Raw genomic sequence first — 25989 nt, forward strand, 5'->3', positions numbered from 1 at the left:
TTCTGAGAACATCTGTATTTACACATAGTATCAGTAAAAACTTTTATCAACACCAGAACAGCATTGTTGTGAAGAATATTTAGCTCTGTGCTGGTGAAATGTACATGTTTGTGTTATATGGACAACAGGATCATTCGCCTGCATATTCCTCTAATTAACCCATCCACCACATACATTATTCCACCTAAAGAACTCACCCCCCCCTCTGAAATCCCACAACTACAATACCACCAACTCATTAACCCCTTAAAGTGACATGCTAATTCCAAAATTCTAACAGATTAGAGCATGCTATTTTTGCATTGGTGATTCTGTATAACCTTGTGTTCAACCTCCACAAACCAGTTAAAGGGACAGTCTAGTCCAAAATAAACTTTCATGATTCAGATAGGGCATGTAATTTTAAACAATTTTCCAATTTACTTTTATCACCAATTTTGCTTTGTTCTCTTGGTATTCTTACTGAAGGCCACCTCTTTTCAGAATGCATTTTAACAGTTTTTCACCACTAGAGGTTGTTAGTTCATGTGTTTCATATAGATAACACTGTGCTCATGCACGTGAAGTTACCTGGGAGCCAGCACTGATTGGCTAAACTGCAAGTCTGTCAAAAGAACTGAAATAAAGGGGCAGTTTGCAGAGGCTTAGATACAAGATAATCACAGAGGTAAAAAGTATATAAATATAACTGTGTTGATTATGCAAAACTGGGGAATGGGTAATAAAGGGATTATCTATCTTTTAAAACAATAAAAATGCTGGTGTAGACTGTCCCTTTAAATGAAATAGGTAAACATTTGCTCAGGAGCCTTGAAACTTCTGAGCAGGACACGGGCAGTGAACCTATCAGGAGAGGCAGTAACATTTTCGCCAATCACTTGCTGTGTTTTTAACTGCCAATAAAACCCTACAATCTAGTTTTTTCAATCTTGAGTAAAACCATTGTTCCTCATGTTCACAAACTACATTTATGAATTAGGTTAATGTGTGCTTTACTATTCTAAAGATAAGCTAGTGGTTACACAATGGTTAATCTCTTTAGTTACAAATAAGCCGGATAATAAAAAAAATCTGCTACATTTTCTGGCACATGACTAGATCGCAATCTTGTTTGTTGTGTCAGGTTTGGTACAGGCTGGCAACTAGAAACTGTTGAAACTTGCATAAGATTAAATCTTGAAACAATATTATTTCCCCAAATCTATAATGATAAGTAACCAATGAATACACTTTCCTTTACTTTGAATAGGAAATGCAAAATTACCTTTTCAAAGGCAACACAAACAGGTCAGGTTTTCTCTCAACTTTCTTGAGCAAAACCCTTTTTTCTTTTATACAGATGGTAAGAGTCCACAATCCATTACTCCTGGGAATTACTCTTCCCTGCCAATAGGAGGAGGCATACATTCCCAAACCCCAAGAGCTCTATAAAACCCCTCCCACCTTATCGGTAAGCTAGCCTTGTCTTTGCCTCCACTGAAGGAAGGTGAAGAATGAAGATGTACTTGTTATTCTTCAATTAGAGGGGTTCTCCGACAGTTGAGGCACATTTCCCCTCAGTGTTTGTCAGAGGGTTGTATATGGAGTATGTGTAGTGACTCTTTTTTCACCTCATCGGAAATTAATCACAAGCCTTCCACAAGTGTCGCAGGGACCTGTCCTTTGCCTCTTCCTGCTGGGTCTTCAGTATACTCCTTTTTCATATACTCTGCTGATATGTTTCAGCATTGGTTTGACTTTCTACTGGTTTCACCAGTAGATGAGTGTCTCTTGGTAAGTATTATTTTGTATTATTTGACACTCTATAAGCTTTTTGGGTAATATATATAGTCATCGATTCAGAGTCTCTGGTAGGGGTCAGGCTGTGCCTTTTTCAGGAGGCCTGGGCTGGTTTCAGTGTGTTACAGATCCCTGGGTTCTAAATATAGTGTCTCAGAATTATCGGATAGGTTTTATAACAAGGTCTCCCTTTATTCAGTCCAATGCTCCAAAGAATCTGTTGAAGGCTCAAGTCTTCAACAGATTCCTGTTCCATTGTTGGAACAAGGGATGTTCCTGTTCCATTGTTGGAACAAGGGATGTTCCTGTTCCATTGTTGGAACAAGGGATGGAATTTTATTCAGTTTCCATGAGACTTTCTTTAACAGATCAGAGAAGGTTGAAGCTGGTTTCAGCCTGTCAAAACATTCAGTCTCTTTCTTTTCGCTCAGTTGCTCTTTGCATGGAGGTATTAGGTTTTATGATTGCTACATCGGATGCTATTCCGTTTGTTTTCACATGAGGCCTCTTCAGTTTTGCATGCTTCGACAAGAGTGCAGGGATCATACTCAGCTGTCCAATAAGATCTTTCTGGATCACAGAACAGGTCAGTCCCTGTGTTGGTAGCTGAATCATCAGCTCATTATGCAGGGGGCTTCTTTTGCTCTTCCTACTTGGACTGTGATCACTACAGGTGCAATACTTTCAGGTTGGGAAGCCGTCTGGGAGTCTCTGAGAGCACAGGGGGTTTGTGCTCTTTTGGAGGCGAGGTTGCCCTTAAATATTTTAAAACTATGTGCTATTCTCAGAGCTCTTCAGAGTTGGCCTCTGTTAAAAAGAGAGTATATTGTCCATTTTCAATCAGACAATGGGGCATATGTATCAAGCTTCGTATGGAGCTTGATGCCCCATGTTTCTGGCGAGCCTGCAGGCTCACCAGAAACAGCAGAAACAGCAGTTATGAAGCAGCGGTCACAAAGACCGCTGCTCCATAATCTGTCCATCTGCTCTCAAAGGCAACCTCGCCTCTAAGTGGAGCGGTATTTAGCACTCCTGCTCAAGCATAAACTTAGCTAGACGTAAGCTGTTTGCGCACATTGGGTAGCGCACAAATTACTAACTTTAGGTCATTGGATATCACAATCACATTCCCCTGATAGACTTCAATGGAGAATGCAGAAGAAAAAAACCTAACACTTATTGTTTGCATGCTAACCCGACAGGAGTTATTAATATTTCACATTCCAATGTTCTTCACATACAGGACAATGTTATTTTTTATTTTAAATACATATTTCTATATATATCTGTATATGGCTATACCTGTATATATATTCCTATAGATATATATAGGTATAGATATATATATTTTACATTAACATTATCACATATATATATAGAAATATATATTTAATAATAAAAAGTAAATGTTTTTCTATATGGAGAACACAGGAATGTAAAATTTGTGTAACGTGTTTCGTGATGTAGGTCTAACCCGGTGTCGGGTTAATGTACCGTACATGAAAACTTGTTTATCTTAGGGCACATTATTGAAATATTAAATATAAAATATAAAGAAATATAAATAATAATAATTATTTAAAATTATTATAGATACTGTTATATATATATATATATATATATATATATATATATATATATATATATATTCATTCCATGGATTATTTAGAATTTTTTACATTATATTATCTAAATAATTTCTAAGTATTAATATTTAAAAATATTTTGTTATTTTAATTAAAAAACATTGGCATGTGAAATATTTACAGCAAATACACAGTAAAACACATTAAATATTATTATGGAATTATTATTTAGACACATATATATTATAGCCTATTGCAGTCAAATACATGGCCATATACCATATACCTTTTAACCCTAAATAAATGACTAATTTTGTCATAGTATGTTTATATGAGTGTAACAGCATATTTTAATGTATTTATGTTGTGTTTGGTGCAGCTTTTTCTATCCCTTACCCTTTTTGCGAGGTCTTTAGTCACGCTAACCCGGTGTGCTTTAAATTTGATTGCGCTCTTGCACGCCACTTGTAATCTAGTCCTTAATGGGTTAATAGAGGTGGGTAGATTAACTCCGTGTGAATTATCATTTATTTTTTAATATCCATATTCAATTAGACTGTTTGACAATGTTATAAGGACTTTACATCAAGTGAAGGCATAAGCTAAGAAAAAGGGATTAGCACACAATGGCATCTATTTATCAAAGCGTCAACTTTTTTGCATTTGACGGCACCAATACGCTCGCCTAAGATCGCCTAACATCGCTGCCGCGGATCTGAATACGCTCTCCAAAGTTACCAAAAGAGCTGTCAAAAAGCCACGCACCAAGTACGGTGCGATGAGCAGCGGACTGTTGTTAACTAACAGTCATCAATCTCGCTGCTCTTTGGCTTTTTTTACAGCTTTCTTGGTACCCTGTCACTAAACACCCACACTATACTATACTGTTTACCCCCTATACCGCCGCTCCCGGACCCCGCCGCAACTAAATAAAGTGTTTAACCCCTAAACCGCCGCTCCCGGACCCTGCCGCAACTAAATAAAGTGTTTAACCCCTAAACCGCCGCTCCCGGACCCTGCCGCAACTAAATACAATTATTAACCCCTAAACCGCCGCTCCCGGAGTGCACCGCCACCTACATTATACTTATTAACCCCTAATCTGCCCCCCCCTACACCGCTGCCACTATATTAAATTTATTAACCCCTAAACCTAAGTCTAACCCTAACCCTAACACCCCCTAACTTAAAGGATTACTTTCTGTTATAATTTTTAAGCTAAACAACTAACATATTAAAGTTAATAAACATTAATTAAAACCTACTGACCTATATTTTCTCCAAAACAAAGTTTCATAACGTTCTAAAAGTTATATCTTTTATTCGCCGATGATGTCACGTTATCCTGCCCACTATTTTCAGCACTGCATGTTCAAAATACTTAAACCAATAACTTTGTGTTTAAAGCGCCATTTTGAAACCTAGGTATTGTAAACTGATTGGTACAGAGCAAAGGATACCCACGGAGTGGGTTTGGAAAACAATTAAATTTGCAGACAAGATTTCTGATATACGGTAGAGATATGTTAATGAAATGCTATTGATAAAAAGCGTATTTGGGGTAGTTAGTTAGTAACAGGCATAGAAAATATTTACTTACAGTGGCCCTTTAAATATAATTTAAATATATCTAAATAAATATTACTATCATTAACTAAATTATTTCTATTTAAAACTAAATACTTGCCTATAAAATAAACCCTAAGATAGCTACAATATAACTAATAGTTACATTGTAGCTAGCTTAGGGTTTATTTTTATTTTACAGGCAAGTTTGTATTTATTTTAATTAGGTACAATAGTTATTAAATAGTTATTACCTATTTAATAACTTCCTAGTTAAAATAAAGACAAATATACCTGTAAAATAAAACCTAAGTTACAATTACACCTATCACTACACTATAATTAAATAAATTAACTAAACTAAATACAATTAAATACAATTAAAAAAATTATCTAAAGTACAAAAAAAGCAAACACTAAATTACAGAAAATAATAAAATAATTACAAGATTTTTAAACTAATTACACCTAATCGAATCCCCCTAATAAAATAAAAAAGCCCCCCCAAAATAAAAAAAGCCCTACCCTACACTAAATTACAAATAGCCCTTAAAAGGGCCTTTTGCGGGGCATTGCCCCAAAGTAATCAGCTCTTTTACCTGTAAAAAAAATTACAACCCCCCCAACATTTAAACCCAGCAACCACACAACCAACCCTACTTTAAAACCCACCCAATCCCCCCTTAAAAAAAACTAACACTAACCCCTTGAAGGCGGCATCTTCTATCTTCATCCATCCGGCACGGAGCGGCTCCATCTTCAAGACATCCGACGCGGAGCATCCTCTTCTTTCGACGTCTTCTTGATGAATGAATGTTCCTTTAAATTACGTCATCCAAGATGGCGTCCCTTGAATTCCGATTGGCTGATAGAATTCTATCTGCCAATCGGAATTAAGGTAGGAAAAATCCTATTGGCTGATGCTAACAGCCAATAGGATTGAGCTCGCATTCTATTGGCTGTTCCAATCAGCCAATAGAATGTGAGCTCAATCCTATTGGCTGATTGGATCAGCCAATAGGATTGAACTTCAGGAGGCGGCAGATTGAAAACCAGGTATGCTGGGCCGGAATAGTGCCGAGCGTATCTGGTAGTTATTTGATAACTTCCAAAAGTAGTCAGATAGTGCCGAACTTGCGTTCGGAACATCTGTAGTGACGTAAGCATCGATCTGTGTCGGACTGAGTCCTTTTGCCGGTTTGTAGGGTTTGATAACTAAGGCGAATCAGGCTCGCCACAAATACGCTGCGGAATTCCAGCGTATTTGCGGTTGACGGCTTGATAAATACATGCCAATGCATCCAGATGCAGCACATTCATGTGTAATATATATAAGAGAAAGCAGTCACTGCCACTGCCACTATAGGAAACATGATCACAGCAATGGTTACTAGGGGGCATACATAGGTGATCAATTAAGAGATAAATCCTGAAATGGTAACATGTTTAATGGATATGTAAGGGATTTTGCTTTATAAAAATATGATGACTTTATTAAAAGGGACATTAAACACTAAATAAATGTTAGATAGATTGATGTATTTAAAGAAAAGATTAGTCTGATAACAACATGTATTTTTTGTTTATTTCAGTCGCTGTTTAAATATTTAGAAAATAAGTGTAAACTTTTAGTGTCTATAAAACAATGGGAGCTGCCATTTTGTAACTTATGTTACCTTCTCTTATGTGGTCAATTAGGGACAGTTATACATAAGTCACTAGAGTGTGCAGCCAATAACAGAGTTCTGCACTTCCATTTCTAACAGGAACTGAAAAGCTCACAATTTCAGAATGGAATTACAGGAAAAGGGGACAAATAAATAATGAACGTATATTGCAGACTTTTTTTTTATATATACGATTTATTATTTTATATTACCATCTCAAAGTGTTTAATGTCCCTTTAACTTGCCTTTACATTTGAGATGTAAAACAGGCATATACCTGTATATGGATAGTTACAACAACAATCAAAATCAATTATATAAGCAAAATATCTGCATAGAAAACAAATGGCTTAAAATTATTTAAAACTTACTTTTTTGTAGGGGTTTGCAACTACAGATTTTGGCAAAAACCTGATAGAATGTGTGCCTGGAAACCTGTATTTTTTTTTTACTGTGGTCAATAAAATTATACAAATAAAACCAAATATATACTTCAATATACAGGGAGTGCAGAATTATTAGGCAAATGAGTATTTTGACCACATCATCCTCTTTATGCATGTTGTCTTACTCCAAGATGTATAGGCTCGAAAGCCTACTACCAATTAAGCATATTAGGTGATGTGCATCTCTGTAATGAGAAGGGGTGTGGTCTAATGACATCAACACCCTATATCAGGTGTGCATAATTATTAGGCAACTTCCTTTCCTTTGGCAAAATGGGTCAAAAGAAGGACTTGACAGGCTCAGAAAAGTAAAAAATAGTGAGATATCTTGCAGAGGGATGCAGCACTCTTAAAATTGCAAAGCTTCTGAAGCGTGATCATCGAACAATCAAGCGTTTCATTCAAAATAGTCAACAGGGTCGCAAGAAGCGTGTGGAAAAACCAAGGCGCAAAATAACTGCCCATGAACTGAGAAAAGTCAAGCGTGCAGCTGCCAAGATGCCACTTGCCACCAGTTTGGCCATATTTCAGAGCTGCAACATCACTGGAGTGCCCAAAAGCACAAGGTGTGCAATACTCAGAGACATGGCCAAGGTAAGAAAGGCTGAAAGACGACCACCACTGAACAAGACACACAAGATGAAACGTCAAGACTGGGCCAAGAAATATCCCAAGACTGATTTTTCTAAGGTTTTATGGACTGATGAAATGAGAGTGAGTCTTGATGAGCCAGATGAATGGGCCTGTGGCTGGATTGGTAAAGGGCAGAGAGCTCCAGTCCGACTCAGACGCCAGCAAGGTGGAGGTGGAGTACTGGTTTGGGCTGGTATCATCAAAGATGAGCTTGTGGGGCCTTTTTGGGTTGAGGATGGAGTCAAGCTCAACTCCCAGTCCTACTGCCAGTTTCTGGAAGACACCTTCTTCAAGCAGTGGTACAGGAAGAAGTCAGCATCCTTCAAGAAAAACATGATTTTCATGCAGGACAATGCTCCATCACACGCGTCCAAGTACTCCACAGCGTGGCTGGCAAGAAAGGGTATAAAAGAAGAAAATCTAATGACATGGCCTCCTTGTTCACCTGATCTGAACCCCATTGAGAACCTGTGGTCCATCATCAAATGTGAGATTTACAAGGAGGGAAAACAGTACACCTCTCTGAACAGTGTCTGGGAGGCTGTGGTTGCTGCTGCACGCAATGCTGATGATGAACAGATCAAAACACTGACAGAATCCATGGATGGCAGGCTTTTGAGTGTCCTTGCAAAGAAAGGTGGCTATATTGGTCACTGATTTGTTTTTGTTTTGTTTTTGAATGTCAGAAATGTATATTTGTGAATGTTGAGATGTTATATTGGTTTCACTGGTAAAAATAAATAATTGAAATGGGCATATATTTGTTTTTTGTTAAGTTGCCTAATAATTATGCACAGTAATAGTCACCTGCACACACAGATATCCCCCTAAAATATCTAAAACTAAAAACAAACTAAAAACTACTTCCAAAAATATTCAGCTTTGATATTAATGAGTTTTTTGGGTTCATTGAGAACATGGTTGTTGTTCAATAATAAAATTAATCCTCAAAAATACAACTTGCCTAATAATTCTGCACTCCCTGTATACTGTATATACTTCAATAAATCAATAAATCAATTTCTTCAAAGTGGAACCATCCGTACTGGCGGATAGAAACACCCCCTCAAAATCTATTATTTTCTATTGGACCTCATCCCTACATATACCCCTTACCTTCTTGCTTGAGTTAGTTTCTACTTAGTCAAGCAATAAAGGGAGAAACGGCCTTGTGTCAAGTATCAGAAGCCTTTCATATGGTTCTGTTTTGAGTGTGAAGAAATGTATTTACCAGTAAGTATAAATCTTGTTTTTCTAAGTTACGTCAATATTATAGCTTGGCTATAGAATGCTAGGGACGGAAGAAAAACCTTTGATTAATCTTGGCTTAATATTGAGAAAGCAAGTGCTGTAAGATATTCCCATTATATGCAGTTGTTCTGAAGCAATTACGCTGAACTAATTAAATGAAGTGAATGCAAAGAAGACCACATTCCTGTAGCATTACTAAAGTGGAATGAGCTTGCACCATAAAGAAAACGGCTATATCCTAAAATCAGAATCGTAGGATGAATTGACTAGATCATTTTGCCTTTCCTTGTGCCAGAATGAAACAGAAAAATTAAACCTCCTGGCTTCTTTTTTAATTATTGCATTTAAAAAAAATTAAGAACCAGAATCTAATAATTAATTATTTAAGAAACAGTTTCCTTAAGGAAAAAAAATGAATAGCGTTCTGAACACTGCCTCATCCTGATGAAAAAATAATTGAGAAATTAAAAAAAAAGCCCTGAGCTACATCTGTGGGTAAAGGCACAAGTTTTAAAGTATGAAGCTAAAGAACCTGCAGAACTAAATTTAGATCCCATTAAACAGTATTTTTGAGGATAAGACAAATTATTTCTAAGGTTTATCATAGGCTTTTAAAAAGTAGAAAATATTTTAAAGGGATATTAACCCTTTGAGTGCTAAGCACTTTCCCACCTGGGTGCTAAGATTTTTTTTGTATTATTATTTTTTTTAACAACATTTTTTAAACTTTTTTTTCCCAGACCCCCTGTTTTTTCCCAGACTTACACTGTTGGAAAGGTGAGGCGATTACCTTTCCAATTGTGGGTCTTGGGGGTCTGTAGCTGCTTAGATGTCTGAGATACAGGCTTCTAAGCAGCATGCCCCCTGCTCCTACACTTAACATTGTTAAGTATAAATAAAGTTGCGCGGTGACGTCATCACGTTATTGTGCGTGACGTCACCACATAAAACGGAAGCCCCGGCGATACCTGTCACTCTACAGGCACGATCGCCGGGGTAGGAGCAGGTGGGAGCCCCCAGATCTCCCTCAAGGTGGGAGAGTGCTAGCGACGGCTCTGAGCCGTCATTAGCACCAGAGTGGGAAACTCTGTGACGGATCAGAGCCGTCATTAGCACTCAAAGGGTTAAAAAAAACCTAACATTTTTCTTTCATTATAGATAGAGCATGCAATTTTAAACAATTTTCTAATTTACTTCTATTATCAATTGTTCTTCTTTCTCTTGGCATATTTTGTTGTAAAGCAGGGACGTATGCTTAGGGGCCGGCCCATTTCTTGAGCATTATATGGCAACAGTTTTGAAAGAATGTTATCCATTTGCAAGAGCACTAGATGGCAGCACCATTTCCTGCCATGTAGTGCTCCAGATGCCTACCTAGGTATCTCTTCAATGCAGAATATTGTGGGAAGGAAGCAAATTTGATAATAGAAGTAAATTAGAAACTTTTTTTTTTTAAATGATATGCTCTGTCTGAATCACAAAATAAAATGATGGGGTTTAATATCCATTTAACTGAGAGCTTGTCACCTTTGAGAATATAGATTCTGTAACCAAGGTCATGGTGCAAACACTTTTAAGTCTGGGTAACAGAATGGACTCTGAGGAAAAATAATGAGATTCTGTGGAAGAAGCCAATAATACTTTCTATGTAAGTGATAGATAAATGAGGTCATGGACTGTTTTTAAGCATGGGAGTCACCGTGTTGCTTAATCACATATATATCCCCTATCAATGAGCAAGATTTCTGGCTCCCAGGTGTCTTTTATACAGGTAACGAGGTTAGATTTGGAGCACTCTCTTAAAGGGAGTGCTCCTAATCTCAGCTTTTTACCTGTATAAAAGACACCTGTCCACAGAAGCAATCAATCAATCAATCAGATTCCAAACTCTCCACCATGGCAAAGACCAAAGAGCTGTCTAAGGATTTCAGGTACAAGATTGTAGACCTACACAAGGCTGGAATGAGCTACAAGACAATCGCTAAGTAGCTTGGTGAGAAGGAGACTACAGTTGGTGTGATTATTCGCAAAAAATCTCACCTCGTGGAGTTTCAATGATCATGAGAACAATGAAGAATCAGCCCAGAACTACACAGAATGATCTTGTCAATGATCTTAAGGCAGCTGGGAACATAGTCACCAAGAAAACAATTGGTAATATACTACGCCATGAAGGATTGAAATCATGCAGCGCCCGCAAAGTCCCCCTGCTCAAGAAAGCACATGTGCATGCCCATCTGAAGTTTACCAACGGACATCTGAATGATTCAGAGGGGAACTGAGTGAAAGTGTTGTGGTCAGATGAGACCAAAATCGAGCTCTTTGGCATCAGCTCAACATGTTTGGAGGAGGAGGAATGCTGCCTATGACCCCAAGAAAACCATCCATCCCCACCATCAAATATGGATGATTTGGGGTGTTTTTATGCTAAGGGGACAGGACAACTTTACTGTATCAATAGGGACAATGGACGGGGCTATGTACCATCAAATCTTTAGTAAGAACCTCCTTACCTTAGCCAGGGCATTAAAAATGGGTTGTGGATGGGTATTTCAGCATGATAATAACCCAAAACACAAGGCCAAGGCAACAAAGGAGTGGCTCAAGAAGGAGCACATTAAGGTCCTGGAGTGGTCTAGCCAGTCTCCAGACCTTAATCCCATAGAAAATCTGTGGAGGGAGCTGGAGGTTCGAGTTGCCAAATGTCAGCCTCAAAACTTTAAAGTTTTATTAGCTGTTTAAATATTGACAAAATAAGTATAAAGTTTTAGTGTCTATAAAGCAGTGGGAGCTGCCATGTTGTAACTTAGGTTACCTTTTCTTCTGTGGCCAATTAGGGACAGTTATAAATAGGTCACTAGAGTGTGCAGCCAATGGCTGTGTGGAATATAACAGTGTTCTGCAATTCCAATTATAACAGGAACTGAAATGCTCATCATTTCAGAATGGAATTACAGGAAAAGGAGACAAAATAAATAATGAAAGCATATTGCAGACTTTTTTTAAGTATATGATTTATCATTTTATAATACAACCTCAAAGTGTTTAATGTCCCTTTAATGACTTGGAGAGGATCTGCAAAGAGAAGTGGGACAAAATCCCTCCTGAGATGTGTGCAAACCTGGTGGCCAACTACAAGAAACGTCTAACCTCTGTAAATGCCAACAAGGGTTTTGCCACCAAGTACTAAGTCATGTTTTGCAAAGGGGTCACATACTTATTTCACTCATTAAAATGCAAATCAATTTATAACTTTTTTTAAATTAGTTTTTCTGGATTTTTTGTTGTTATTCTGTCTCTCACTGTTCAAATAAACCTACCATTAAAATTATAGACTGATCATTTTTTTGTCAGTGGGCAAACGTACAAAATCAGCAGGGGATCAAATAATTGTTTCCCTAACTGTATGTATACCCTGTATATCATTCTTTATAAATATGAACATTTTGTTTTGTGTGATGAAGCTGTCGCCCACTGATAAATTTGAAAACATATCAGGGTTTGTCAGTAGTAGGTGTAAGCAAGCACTGTGTATTTGTATACAATATATAACTTCAGCAATCTTATAGTTTGTCAGTAGTATGTGTAAGCAAGCACTGTGTATTTGTATACAATATATAACTTCAGCAATCTTATGTTTAAAGGACGTGATGGTCACTCTCCAGGATAGACTCTCCCTTCGCCACCGTGATCACTTTTCTCTGGTCTTGGAATATACTGCGGCTGATCAGAGTCAAAAACTGTTGCTACTTCAGGACAAACAGCCACTGGCTCATGTGAGTATGACTGGAAGGAGTTGAGTGTGTGTGAGGAGGAGGGTTGGAGTAGGGAGAAGGGAAAAGTAATGCACTTACTACAGCTAATGCAATTACATCAGTTAGGTATACTCTCATTATCAGAGCTTTATATATAGGTATATGCAGGGCAGAAAAACAGGATTTACCAGTCAAGGGTAAAAAGTTCTGAGAAAAAGTTACTTGTCTACTCAATGATAAAACTAATTTTCTTACACATCTGCTGCATTGTTTACTAGTGTGGGACTAGTGGACTAGGGAAATTCCCAGCCCTGGGTATACGTCTGTCTTATTAGGTATGTACAAAATTTGTTATTCGAATATTCGTTGTCAGATTTGAAATATGGCTGTGGGTAGCAGCATTTGGCTATTTTCGGCGCCTGATATATTAATTATAATAATAATAATAATAATAATAATAATAATAAAAAAAAAAGTGCAAAACACAAAGATCTGAATTTGCACAGATCTTTGTATGTTGCATTTAAACACTTATATATCCAGTCCAGTGCCAAAAATAGCTAAATGCTGCTACCTGCAACCACATTTGGCATTAGTTTGACAAACGAATATCCGAATAATGAATTTTGCACATACCTATGTCTTACTATGGGTGTCACAGTTTAGTGTGTACACAGAAGAGTGTGTATTCAATTTATTCCCATATTCCATAATGCATGAATGTGTATACTTAATATTTTTGTTATGTAAAAGAGTGAACTTAGTATGTTCATAGCATATATAAGGGATATGAAACCATTTTTGGTTCAGCACCCTGGGTAGCGCTTACTGATGGTGGCTACATTTAGCTACCAATTAACAAGCACTACCCAGGTCCTGAATAAAAAATGGGCCTGCTCCTAAGCTTACATTCCCGCTATTCAAATAAATATACCAAGAGAACAAAGAAATATTGCTAAAAGTAGTAAATTAGAAAGTTGCTTAAAATTGCATGCTCTATCTGAATCATGAAATAAAAAATGTGGGTTTCATATCCCTTTAAGTGTGATATCAGTAACCACCAATGTGTAGTAATAATACTAGAAGAACCTGAGAACCTTTCTGTAGGTTGTCACTGTTTCTTTACTTCATTACAATATTTTCCTATCACTGGGATATGGCTTTATGTTCTAAGAGCTTCTCTGCTCTGCTCCACATCACCATAACCAAACTATTCTCTGTGCTGCAATAAAGACACATAAGAAAAACAACAAATATGCTGCAAATCAAATAAATTGAATATATTTATGGTACAATCCCCAGAAGTGCATAGGAAACAGGCAATACTAGAAACATAGACCATATTATAAATTAATAAAGAGAAGGAACACAGCCCACAAAGGGTTTACAAAGCAAATCAATCAATCATAGAAACAAAGGATTCTGCTGCTCCTGAGCTTGCCTAGATAAAGCTTCCAGCAAAGGATAACAAGAGAAGGAAGCAAATTAAATAATAGAAGTAAATTGGAAAGTTGTTTAAAGGGACACTGTACCCAAATTTTTTCTTTCTTAATTCAGATTGAGCATGACATTTTAAGCAACTTTCTAATTTACTCCTTTTATCAAATCTTCTTCATTCTCTTGGTATCTTTATTTAAAATGCAAAAATGTAAGTTTAGATGCCGGCCCATTTTTGGTAAACAACCTGGGTTGTCCTTGCTGATTGGTGGATAAATTCATTCAGCAATAAAAAAAGTGCTGTCCAGAGTACTGAACCCAAAACAAGCTTAGATGCCTTCTTTTTCAAATAAAGATAGCAAGAGAACGAAGAAAAATTGATAATAGGAGTAAATTAGAAAGTTGCTTAAAATTGCATGCTCTTTCTGAATTACAAAAGAAAAATGTTGGGTACAGTGTCCCTTTAAAATTGTATTCTCTATCTAAAGCATGAAATAAAAATGTTGTGTTTCATGTCCCTTTAAGGCTCAGGTTACAAGTGGAGTGTTATTGATAGTGCAGGGTGCTCTATCAATATCACTTGACAGTGCTAAAAATAGCACCCACATTGATATTACAAGTCCATGGTAAAACAGAATAACCAGAGAAGGTATAGTGCGGCCGACATCCCTTTAGCGCGCTCTATACTTTCAATGGACATTGCTCATATAAATTGAAAGATATTTTTCGCATTCCAGCACAACCCAAAATAGCACTTGAAAGTATAGCACAACATGAGACCTTAAGTAAAGTGTTAGGGCAGGAATAAAAGTTTCACAAAACACATGTAAATATTTTAGTGTAATTATATTACACTCATATATCTAAATATGTCATCTAAAATATGTTTATTAGTGAAATAATGTTTAAAAACGGTTTAAAAGCGATACGGTATATTTTTATGTGTGTATTTATACGTCTATATATGTGTATATGTCTGTATTTATGTGTTTATATGTGTGCACACATACATACATATATACACACATTTCTATATTTACACACACACATACTTTTTGTATATACTATATATATATATATATATATATATATATATATATATACATATATATGTGTGTCTATACCTGTATATATTCATATACATAAATAGCTATACAGATATATATATAGAAATATATATTTAAAAATAACAATCTCTTCTTTAGCGCTCAATAGTGCTAACATTTTATGTAATCTAGCCATAAGTATATTTGTATTTCCTTACTAAAGAAACAAAAAAGAAAGTAACTGCATAGTCAGACTTTTGTCATAATAGCATCATAGCATATAGCAAAAACTATTACAATCTTACTATCTTTAATAGTTTATATTATGTTTGGCCTGATAAATTCCAATGGGAGAGTCTGTGGTTCCTGCTTGTGACTTGGTATATTAGGAGACAGAATGATCTTTTTTGCACTCTCTTACTGACCTTAGACCAAGAGGAGGTCTTTACTGGAGGGCTGCCTTTCTATAGAAAGATCCACAACTCTGTAGCTTAGTATATGGTTGGAAAGAAAACAAAACAAACAAGAACAGATATTTACAGCAATTCAACAAATATAAAGCATTTCATACTAAAATAGTGAAGAAGAGCATTTTGTAATTAATTCATTTTTTTAATCTAGTTAGTGATGTTTTTTAAGTGTGTGTTTGAATATTTTATAGTGTAATTAAAAGTTAAGTTTTAGTATTTTGTCCCTACAGTGGTGGGTATGAGACCTTGTTCATATTTAATGAGTATTGATTCTTGGTGAGTGCTTTGGGGATGCTACTTTTTCTTTCCTCTAGATTTAATAGTTGTCATGTACCTGTGCTTAAATAAGGGCTAGATTACGAGTGGCACGCTAACTGTTGTGCATAAGTGATAAGGGGTTTATCGGGGGTCTTTGCGCATGTCGAAAGTAGCGTGCAAATTACAAGTTAAAAGTAAATGCATTCACTTGAGTGCAATTTAATTTAAAGGTACATAAAACAGGTTGAGATCTGTGCATATCCTAAAGGGCTAATTAATTTAAAATAGTTTGCTTATTTTTTTAAAGGGACAGTATACTATAAAATTGTTTTTCCCTTAATGTGTTTTTTTTACCAGCTGCAGAGTATAACATGTATGAGATTTGTTTTTTAGAGCTTATTTGTGTATATGAATTAGCTGATTTTGTGTTTTGAAGCCACAGCCTAATAAAATAGGTTGAGCTTGTAGGTATAATCAGATCTCATTACATTATCACATTGTGTACATATACATGCTTCTTTATCTTATATCTGTCCATAAACCAATCACCAATACTTGGAGAGAACAATAGAAAATTAATATTTTATTACCTTATCTCTTCTATAACCCACTGGGAGTGTAATTTCTTCTACTGGCTGTGTTAACACAGCTTGGCCTTGAGACCAAAAACTTTCAGGATAGGTGGGGATACCACAGGCTAAATAAACTATTTCAAATGCCAATATAAGGGTAACGGAAATACTTGTAAACAATTTAATACACTCCAGCAGGTAAAGTGGATCATTGGGAAGAAATTAAAGGGGAGAACATTTTTGAGTAAACTGTCCATTTAAAAATTGGCAAGTTTTTTTAAAATAATTTTCAAAAATAAGCAAAATGAATTACATGTGTATATATGCGTGTGTATTTATATGTGTGTACATATGTATTTATGTACTTATATCTGTATATATGTATTTACAGACATATATACACATATAAACTCATAAAAAACTTATGTACACATATCTATACATATATATAAGTGCATTGGAGCCCTTTGCAGTCAAGCAAGGTATATCATTTTGTCATTTAAATCTATGGCATATTTATAGTATCTTTACACATGTTCAATTCTGAGGATGATGTAGAGTTGTATGTCTCTGTTATTTTAAACAGTTTCTGCCCTTTGTAGTCTATTATTGCCCTGAGTGTTTTATATTGAGGTGCATGCAGAAAGTGAATTACAGTTGATTCTTTGTAGAATTGTCTTCTTACCAAGCACATTTAACAAAACAATTATGTCACACGTTGTTGTTTGCTGTATGTGGTGCAATAGGTTCTGTGCCCTCTAAAGAGGTGGATAAACTGTCAAACATGTAGCGTCAGATTCCTAGGTTCCTGGAGACTTAAAGCCACATTTAGCCACCAATCAGCAAGCGCTACCCAGGTGCTGAACCAAAAATGTGCCGGCTCCTAAGCGTTGCATTCCTGCTTTTCAAATAAAGATAGCAAGAGAACAAAGAAAAATTGAAAATAGGAGTAAATTAGAAATTTGTTTAAAATTGCATGTTCTATCTTAATCATTAAAGAAAAAAAAATTGGGTTTAAGGGGCAGTAAACACCTTAAGATTTTAATATAAAAGGCATAGGGCCAGATTACGAATGGCACGCTAACAGTTACGCTCAAGCAATATCGGGTTTATCGTGGCTGTTTGCATGTGTCGGATGTAGCGCTTGTTTTACAAGTTGAAAGTAAACACGATCGATTGAGCACAATTTAATTTAATGTGCGTTGGGAAATCGCAACCTCAGAGATCTCATTAAAGGGACAGTATACTATAAAATTGTTTTTCCCTTAATGTGTTTCCAATTACTTTTTTTACCAGCTGCAGAGTATAATGTATGAGATTTGCTTTTTAAGGCTTATTTGTTTATATGAATTAGCTGATTTTGTGTTTTGAAGCCACAACCTAATAAAATGGGTTGAGCTTGTAGGTATAATCAGATCTCATTACTTTATCACATTGTGTACATATAGCTGCTTCTTTATCTTATATCTTTCCATAAACCAATCACCAATACTTGGAGAGAACAATGGAAAATTAACATTTTATTACCTTATCTCTTCTATAACCCACTGGGAGTGTAATTTCTTCTACTGGCTGTGTTAATACAGCTTGGTCTCGTGGGCAAAAACTTTCAGGATGGGTGGGGATACCACAGGCTAAATAAACTAATTCAAATGCCAATATAAGGTTAATGTAAATACTTGTAAACAATTTAATACACTCCAGCAGGTAAAGTGGATCATTGGGAACAAATTAAAGGGGAGATAATTTTTGAGTAAACTGTCCCTTTAACTTTTTTGCGAAACAAAAATGTGTCACAAAACACATCAAAAATACATTTAAAAGTATAGTTACACTCATAATAACACCATCTAATAAAAATTATTTTAAAACAAATATTGCACAAAAAAGTTATAAGGTCTCAAAGTCTGCAAAGTGCTTTAACATAGAGATCCATATAAATGTCTAAATTTGGAGGGGGGGGGGAAGCAAAGATTTAAATAACAGAAGTCTGTAACCCTTCAGTTTAGCAGTCTTTATAGCTTGTTTTATTCTCCACGAAAGTCAAGTGGTAACTAATTGTTACAAACAATGTAAAAGCTTTTAATTTATTTATTTATTGGACAAATGATGTAGGGAAATGGCCTTTAGAATCCATAGAGGCCTTTTTATCAAGCCGTCAACTGTGCTGCATTCGCTGGCACCAATATGCTTGCCTGACATCGCCTAACATCGCTGCCGCAGACCTGATTAGGCTCTCCATAGTTAACAAAAAAACTGTCAAAAAGCTGCGCACCATGTACGGGGCGATGAGCAGCGGATTGTTGTTAACTAACAGTCATCGATCTCGCTGCTCTTCGGCTTTTTCCCAGCTTTATTTGTATACTGTCACTAAACATCCACACTATACTAAACTGTTTAACCCCTATCCCGCCGCTCCCGGACCCCGCCGCAACTAAATAAAGTTATTAACCCCTAAACCGCCGCTCCCGGAGCCCACCGCCACTCTAATAAAGTTATTAACCCCTATCCCGCCGCTCCCGGAGCCCACCGCCACCTACATTATGTTATTACCCCCTAATCTGCCGCCCCCTACAACGCCACCACCTACATTATACTTATTACCCCCTAATCTGCCACCCCCTACACCGCCGCCACCTACATTATACTTATTAACCCCTAATCTGCCACCCCCTATACCGCCGCCACCTACATTATACTTATTAACCCCTAATCTGCCGCCCCCTACACCACCACCACCTACATAAAGTTATTAACCCCTATCCCACCGCTACTGGAGCCCACCGCAACTAAATAAAGTTATTGACCCCTAAACCGCCAGCCCCCCACATCGCGATAAACTAAATAAACCTATTAACCCCTAAACCTAACAACCCGCTAACTGGATGAAGACTTCGGCCGCTTGGATGAAGACTTCTGCCGGCTTCTTGGAGGATGGATGTCGGATCTTCAAAACTGTAAGTCGATCTTCAGGGGTTAGTGTTAGGATTTTTTAAGGGTTTATTGGGTGGGTTTTAGCTTTAGATTAGGGTTTGGGCTGCAATAGAGCTAAATGCCCTTTTAAGGGCAATGCCCATCCAAATGCCCTTTTCAGGGCAATGGGGAGCTTAGGTGTTTTAGATTAGGTTTTTATTTGGGGGGTTGGTTGTGTGGGTGGTGGGTTTTACTGTTGGGGGGATATTTGTATATTTTTTTACAGGTAAAAGAGCTGATTTCTTTGGGGCAATGCCCCGCAAAAAGGCCCTTTTAAGGGCTTATTGTAGGTTAGGGGTTTTTTTTAATTTTGTGGAGGCTTTTTTATTTTCATAGGGCCCTTAGATTAGGTGTAATTAGTTTAAATCTTTGATAATTTATTTTTTATTTTTTGTAACTTAGTGTTTATTTTTTTGTGTAGCTTTAAATTATTTAAGTAGGGTTATGTGTTTAAATATATAATATAGTTAATTTAATTTGTAGTTTAATATAATTTTAGTATAAACGTTAGGTTAGATAAATTTTTATTTTAATATAGTTTAATGTAATTTTATTATAAAAGTTAGGTTTGATTAATTATTAATTTAATATAGTTTAATGTAATTTTATTATAATAGGGTAGGTTAATTATTAGTTTAATATAGTTTAATGTAATTGTATTATAATAGTTAGGGTAGGTTAATAATTAGTTTAATATAGTTTAATTTAATTTTAAAGGTAAATTTAAATTTATTATAAGATAGGGATGAGTTAATATTTAATATAAAGTTAGCGGGCTGTTAGGTTTAGGGGTTAATAGTTTAATTTAGTTTATGGCGATGTGGGGGGCTGGCGGTTTAGGGGTTAATAACTTTATTTAGTCGCGGCGGTGTCGGGGCAGCAGATTAGGGGTTAATAAGTATAATGTAGGTGGCGGCGGTGTAGGGGCGGCAGATAAGGGGTGTTTAGACTCGGGCTTATGTTAGGGTGTTAGGTGTAAACGTTACTTTTATTCTCCCATAGGAATCAATGGGATATCAGGCAGCAGTGAACATAAGCTTTCGCTGCTTTCAGACTCCCATTGATTCCTATGGCATCCGCCGCCTCCAGGGCGACGGATTGAAAACCAGGTATACTGGGCTGGAATAGTGGTGAGCATATCTGGTAGATTTTTGTTAACTAGCAAAAGTAGTCAGATAGTGCCGAATTTGAATTCGGAACATCTATAGTGACGTAAGTATCGATCTGTGTCGGACTGAGACCGGCGGATCATATGTTACGTCACAAAATTCTACTTTTGCCGGTCTGTAGCCTTTGATAAATAAGGCGAATCAAGCTCTCCACAATTACGCTGCGGAATTCCAGCATATTTGCGGTTGAAGGCTTGATAAATAGGCCCCATAGTCTTTTAGTTTTTGTATTGGTTAAAAGCAATCAATGTACTATGTTCAAACAAAAATGGGCACAAAATAATAAAACATTGTAATTGTCCTAAAATTTGCAAGAATGTCCTGAACTGAGAGCTTATTCCTGATATTTATGCCCTTATTTCTCTATATGAAACCTGCATCCTTCCAAACTCCATCTTGGAACACAGAAACCACTTCCCAGATTGTCTAAACTTTGTCCCCAGACTGCTCAGATACATCATCAGGCTACCCAGACTCCTCCCCTTGGTCACCCAGACAAGTAAAAAAATGTGTCCAGACCCCCTCACCCAAACTTCACTCCTAGGCTAACACAAACCCTCCTACCTTTCTTCCTAGTTATAGTTGTATAATGTTTGGAGGTACAATGATGTGATTTTTTAAATTCTATTTTGAAATGTGTTAAAAAGAATAATTATTTGTGCTTGTGGGGGTCTGTAATTTTCCACCCATACAATGGACTTTTCTGTAGGTAATCTGTCCCTCTTAATGAGTTGTGCTTTCTTTTAGTTTCAAAATCAGTATAAACAGCTTTAACTTTTTCTTTTCAAATCCATTCTCCTTTTTATGTTTCCAGTTTTAAAACATATTCTCTATCCTTTTCTCATTATACTCCCTTCATTATCATTGTGGGTCTGAATATGATCTATGAATGTTGTCATTTATTGGAATAAATGTATGGGTAAGAATAGGATAGGTTACTGGTTTAGTGGAACATGGGGTTGGTTAGGGAAAAATTCAAAGGATTTGTAGCATTTAAGCTAAGTGCTGAATTAGGCACTATTAAATTAGATAAGGTCAGTTAAAATTTAACACTTTATTTAACATATATACAAAGACAGACAATTTACTTAAATCGGATCACTGTTTAGAAACAAACATTCATCAATCGTTTCTATATATTGTCATTACAAGTGACCCAACTGTAACATGATAAAACCAAAACCAAAAGGTAAAATATAAGGGCTACGTGCTCTAGAAATTACTATTGTGGTGAAGTTAATCGATATTGAGTGGATTTCAAGTTCAATTCATACAGTATTCACACAGGCTATGCGCTCAAAGGCGTCCTCCTACCTGCGTACTGCTGAGATTTAACTCAGTCAGCCGATTTCTGGCTGATCCCTATCAATCAATATCTCAACATTCATACAGTCTCAATTTATCTGTCAGAATTAAACTAATGTTTCCTTGTTCATAGAATATATATATGTATTAGCGCTAAAATTCAATGTAATGTTGCTGATACTTATCGCTATGATAGGTCGTTAGGTAATGTTTGGCAAATTGTTAGTGCCTAAAGTCTAGAGATTATTCATTTTCGTTCCAAGTGCTTATCATCACTACTTAAACAAGTTCTCAAAAATATAGGCACCATTAGTCCTTTTATCAAAGCCTATTATTACACGTACAAGTGACGAAACGCGTTGGTGGGCATGCTCTGGAACTCTAGCGTGGTGTTAGAAACTTAGTTACTGATAATCTGTTGGCTACTATTGTCGCCGCTTTAAGAGCGGTTATCATCAATATATATATATATATAGCGATCTAAGGGTAATAATAAGCTTTGATAAAAGGACTAATGGTGCCTATATTTTTGAGAACTTGTTTAAGTAGTGATGATAAGCGCTTGGAACGAAAATGAATAATCTCTAGACTTTAGGCACTAACAATTTTCCAAACATTACCTAACGACCTATCATAGCGATAAGTATCAGCAACATTACATTGAATTTTAGCGCTAATACATATATATATATTCTATGAACAAGGAAACATTAGTTTAATTCTGACAGATAAATTGAGACTGTATGAATGTTGAGATATTGATTGATAGGGATCAGCTAGAAATCGGCTGACTGAGTTAAATCTCAGCAGTACGCAGGTAGGAGGACGCCTTTGAGCGCATAGCCTGTGTGAATACTGTATGAATTGAACTTGAAATCCACTCAATATCGATTAACTTCACCACAATAGTAATTTCTAGAGCACGTAGCTCTTATATTTTACCTTTTGGTTTTGGTTTTATCATGTTACAGTTGGGTCACTTGTAATGACAATATATAGAAACGATTGATGAATGTTTGTTTCTAAACAGTGATCCGATTTAAGTAAATTGTCTGTCTTTGTATATATGTTAAATAAAGTGTTACATTTTAACTGACCTTATTTAGTGGAACATGTACAGACATGTGAAGATCCCTCTGGGATACATTTATAATTTGCATGCCAACAAGCGTAGAGACATATCATCAGGCTTGTAATCATCATCCTGGATGTTTCTAGTGGTCACATATGGGGCAGGGGGAATGCAGTTTTACAGTCCTGTTATTTGGCATCATTCCCAAGTATATGTGTGCAAGTTTTAACAACCTGTCCCACTAGTAGCATAACTATAATCTTTTTTTTCTGCATGTTTTTTTTATTAGCAGAGGTAGTTTGATGAGTGTGGTGTGTGATAGCCAGAGATACACAACATGAATAAAAACCTATTTATGCAGGTTAATTCCGCTTATCATTGTCAAGTTGCCTATTCTAAATCTCTGACCTTATTAAACCCAGTTGGGTATCTTTTTTTTTTTTGATCTGGAGCTTAAAATCTACCAACTAACAAAAAACAAACAAATCATCATTAATAGACATTTGATGTCTGTCTTGACCTTGGTGATCCTGTTTTGGAAAGTGATTTTCAGGTAAGTTCTGTCTTTTGTGGATTCTTCTTTAGGGACAAGTGATTGGCTATGCATATTTAATAGATGCGCCCTACAGAGCACCACCAATAATACCTAACATCAAGGCTGTACCGAACCAAATACCCTAAGCTTAGTGACAGCTTCTGTTGATTTTATTGCTAATGATCACTAATGCAGCTATAAGGATTTTTGCTTTAAACTTCCATACATGATTACCACTAGATCAAGTAAACTCTGTGTGAGTCACGACTCCCAATAACCCAAAGGAATTTTAATAAATGTTGCAGTTGATGAATGCTGAAAAAATCAAACCCACTGACTCTTCCATCTTGCAAATGCTGCAGTGCACCTACTTGAGAGATTAATTGTGGAGGTGTGACCGTCCATCTGTTGTGAATGTGACATGCATTATTCAGGAGACTTGAATAGCTCAGCTTGAAGTCCATTTATTTTGAAGTATTTCTCAGATAATCAGCTCCTGGTCAATAAATGGATAAAGGGTATTCTGCTGGCATCTAGATGTGGTGAGTTAGAAAAACTATGCCTGGTAAAACATTTTCATAAATGCTGTCATTTAAAACATATGAACTGGTGAGCAAGGACACAATGTAAAGTGTTCCATCAACATTGATATTATCTATTTATTATCAATTCTAGTGCTTTATTTTCTTTGACTCAGGTTTCACTTCCCCTAATCACCTGTCAATGGAATAACAAAATTTACCCCTAAAACTTTGTATTTGATAAATCTTTTCAAATGTAAAAACTATCAAAGACGTGCTATTAGCATAGGTGGTTATGTCAATTTCTTCCAGTATATGTAATCTGTCGTGCTGTTAACACCTTTGTACCTAGATGTACATTATAAGATCCAGTAAAGGGAAAAATGTGTCTTTATTCAGAATACAAACATGTTAAAAGATTGCGATTTATAAGCATGACTCGGTTTACCAGAGAAAATTTTATAAAAGGATATCACAGGGCTTTTTAGTGGCCTTTAGATACAAACCCATTTCAGTCAGTTTAAAACTCCCATAATAACCCATTTATCAAAAGATTTTCAACACTCCCTATACCTTGCATGTATAATTTGACAATATTCCAGCTGTCACTTTTCCACCATCTTTTCATGGGATTTTACTCCTATTATAAAATGTTCTTCATTCTCTTGCTATCTTTATTTGAAAAAGCAGGAATGTAAACTTTAGGAGCCGGACAATTTTTTGTTTAGCACCTGGGTAGTGCCTGCTGATTGGTGGCTAAATTTAGTAATTTAACTTTTTTAAAAAAGGACTAACACTTCACATTGGCAGACTGTCTGCCAGTACCTAATATGGTGGGGGTGAGGGAGGAAAGGGAGCTGTTTAGGAGATATCAGGTAGGGATCAGGGGGTGGGAGGGTAATCTCTAATCTACAGCTAAACTTAAAGGGACAGTACACTGTAAAATTGTTTTTCCATTAATGTATTTTAAATGACTTGTTATACCACCTGCAGAGTATAAAGTTTTTGATAAATTGCATTTTCAGGTTTATTTGTGTATATGAAGTAGCTGGTTTTGTGCTTTGAAACCACAGCCTATTACAAGGGGTTGAACTTAATGGTAATATCAGATCTGTTAGATAGATATGTTATAACTTTGTGTACACAGACTTGCTTCCTTACCTTATAATTGTCTGGAACACCAAAGCTCAATGCATAGAGAGAACAATGGAAAATTATCATTTTATTACTTAACTATCCTGCATCCCACTGAGAGTGTAATCTCTTCTGCTGGCTGTGTTTACTTAGGCTTGTCAATAGCATATACTCCAGTATCAAAACTTTCAGTATAGGTTGGGAAACCACAAGCTAAATCAGCTATTTCAAATGCTGAAATAGGAGTAAAGGAGCTACTTGCAACCAGTTTTAATACACTCTAGCAGGTAAAAAGGATATACATAGTTTTGATAGGTAAATAAAAAAACAAGGCTCTATTTCTGTTTAAATGGAGTGATGGCAAAAATGCTAAAAATTCTCTTATCTATTGGGCAAGTTTTAGTCTGAAATGCCCGGTCAGGAATGTTATACATAGTCACAAACATTTCTGCAATAGACTGCTATAGACACGTGAATACCAAGAGAACAAAGCAAATTTGATAATAGAAGTAAATTGTAAAGTTGTGTAAAATTACAGGATCTATGTGTATTATGAACATTTAATTTTGACTTTACTGTCCTTTTAAGCTCTATTTTTCACAAATGTGGATAATTTTTGATAAGCTTCACCTAAAGTTCTGACATTTTCTGGATATGTGTGTGAATGTGGGATCTTGAATTTTGAAATGTTTGGAAGCAATTGATTTATATTTAAAGAGACAGTCTACACCAAAAGTTTTATTGTTTTAAAAGATAGATAATCCCTTTATTACCCATTCCCCAGTTTTGCATAACCAACACAGTTATATTAATA

At 36.1% G+C, this 25989-nt stretch overlaps 1 protein-coding gene across 1 annotated transcript in view; it reads left to right on the top strand.

The window, feature by feature from the left end:
- FRMPD3 (FERM and PDZ domain containing 3) overlaps positions 1-25989 on the top strand; it is a 204232-nt gene that overhangs the window by 81757 nt on the left and 96486 nt on the right. Inside the window, exon 6 of the mRNA XM_053713630.1 lies at positions 12573-12704. Coding sequence (XP_053569605.1) covers positions 12573-12704 — 132 coding nt within the window. The remainder of the gene's footprint in view (positions 1-12572; positions 12705-25989) is intronic.

The sequence above is a fragment of the Bombina bombina genome, chromosome 1 (genome assembly GCF_027579735.1).
Source record: "Bombina bombina isolate aBomBom1 chromosome 1, aBomBom1.pri, whole genome shotgun sequence".
NCBI classification, from domain to species: Eukaryota; Metazoa; Chordata; class Amphibia; order Anura; family Bombinatoridae; genus Bombina; species Bombina bombina.